This window comes from Miscanthus floridulus, unplaced genomic scaffold, assembly GCF_019320115.1.
Source record: "Miscanthus floridulus cultivar M001 unplaced genomic scaffold, ASM1932011v1 fs_286_3_4, whole genome shotgun sequence".
Taxonomy (NCBI): Eukaryota; Viridiplantae; Streptophyta; class Magnoliopsida; order Poales; family Poaceae; genus Miscanthus; species Miscanthus floridulus.
Window position 1 is genome coordinate 38,090 of NW_027096520.1, and position 1,911 is coordinate 40,000.

The 1,911-nt window shown below is 40.8% G+C and overlaps 1 protein-coding gene across 1 annotated transcript; it reads left to right on the forward strand.

Annotated features, from left to right (window-relative positions):
- Positions 1-254: 254 nt before the first annotated feature.
- Positions 255-1,861, forward strand: LOC136531137 (uncharacterized). Its single transcript, XM_066523847.1, has 5 exons — positions 255-336; positions 432-537; positions 625-773; positions 856-978; positions 1,128-1,861. Exons 1-5 carry the CDS (start codon positions 307-309, stop codon positions 1,212-1,214), a joined length of 495 nt encoding a protein of 164 aa, XP_066379944.1. The 5' UTR covers positions 255-306; the 3' UTR covers positions 1,215-1,861.
- The last annotated feature ends 50 nt before the right edge of the window (positions 1,862-1,911 follow it).

Below are 1,911 nucleotides of genomic sequence, written 5' to 3' on the forward strand. Positions count from 1 at the left end.
CGGTGTTTTTTTCGCGTCGCCAATATTTTGGGGAGTTTTAGGTGGACTGTTGGAGTTCTTTTTTTCTCTTTTTTTCCCTAAAGAAGGTATTGAGGGTAAGATTAGCAGTCTTTTGGAGTTGCTCTAAAACCATGTAAATGCGTTTGCTTATCACTATATATTCTTCTGTTGCTGTCAAATGTTCATCCGCAGAATGAAGTAGCCCGCGCTATTGAACTGAGGGAAATTGTTACATCTCTGGGTCCTGCTTACATCAAGCTTGGACAAGCGCTAAGTATACGGCCAGACATTCTGTCACCAGCAGCGATGATTGAGTTGCAGAAATTATGTGATAAGGTAAATATTTCTATTTTTAAATTCATTATATTTCCCATGCTATGACATGTAACACATACCTATTTGCTAATTGGGCTTTCTACTGCTATGTCAAGGTTCCTTCATTCCCGGATGATATAGCAATGACTCTTTTTGAAGAAGAGCTTGGTCAGCCTTGGCAAGCAATCTACTCTGAGTTATCCCCCTCCCCAATTGCTGCAGGTAATTATACTAAAGAACTAGGCATCCTCTTTGTGCTGCACTAATTGCTGTTCCTGGATTAAACTTGTCTTATGCATTGTCTTGCAGCATCTTTGGGACAGGTATATAAAGGACGCTTGAAAGAAACCGGAGAATTGGTAGCTGTCAAAGTGCAGAGACCATTTGTACTTGAGACTGTCACCATCGATTTATTCATCATTAGAAACTTGGGTTTGGTACTCAGGAGATTTCCACAGGTATAGATTTTCATCTGCTTGAGTAGTATTGGCGGAGATTACCTTTGTTAAAATGAACTGAAACACTGCCGAATGCTGTCAGGTCTCCATTGATGTTGTTGGCCTGGTAGACGAGTGGGCTGCTCGATTTTTTGAAGAACTTGATTATGTAAATGAAGGGGAAAATGGCACCTACTTCGCTGAAATGATGAAAGATCTGCCACAGGTAATTGCTTTATATTTGCCTTCTAGGAGGTCATGCTTGTAACAATATGGTTTGTCACTTTATAGTGTTACTGAATACATCGTGTATATGTTAATTTCACTATCAATCTGTTCACTTGTGAATTTACAATTTATTCAACGATATTTCAGGTTGTTGTCCCAAAGACATACCATAAGTATACATCTAGGAAAGTTCTTACCACACAATGGATAGTGTGGCGGAACCGCCCAAATTAACTCGGCTAAAGCACACTTAAGTTGCCTAATACGCGATCATGTACTTTAAGCGAGTCAACTCGGTCCCCCGTCGGATTCCTTCCGATAAAACCACTTGATGCAGGATCGAGAAAAGCAAAGCTCACACGATGGTGAGTGATTCCAGAGATTACAACAGTCCATCCAGATTAAACAAGCACATCAATTTATTACAACATAGTGGTTTGAAATTCAAACATAAGTTTGCAAAAGTGTTCAAGCAGCGGAAATAAACGAACGAAAGCTAAGCATTGATGCACAACATCATGACGAAGCCGGTCATGACATCACTTACCCCTGTCCTCGCCGTCCGAGGAGGGATCCCACTCGACCGTCCAACCCGGAGGGAGCTGGGTAGGCCAAGTAACACTTGTAGCAAAATCATTCTCAATACCTGAAAAGAGGTGCCACAAATAAGGCTGAGTGACTACACTCAACAAGACTTAACCGACGGGTGGTCTCTACTTCCACCAACACCTAGACATGCAGGCTTTTTGACTATGGGGTTTGTTTTTGCCAAAAGTGACTAGTGTAGGTCCTTACTTTCAATATTTTAGCCATCATTTTCTACGTTCAGTTACCAGTCTAGGTTAGCAGCTATACTAAACAAGCATAGTTTCCAAGCAATTTATGACAAGCATCAATATTAACATCATCATCATATTCCATTCTTACTCAG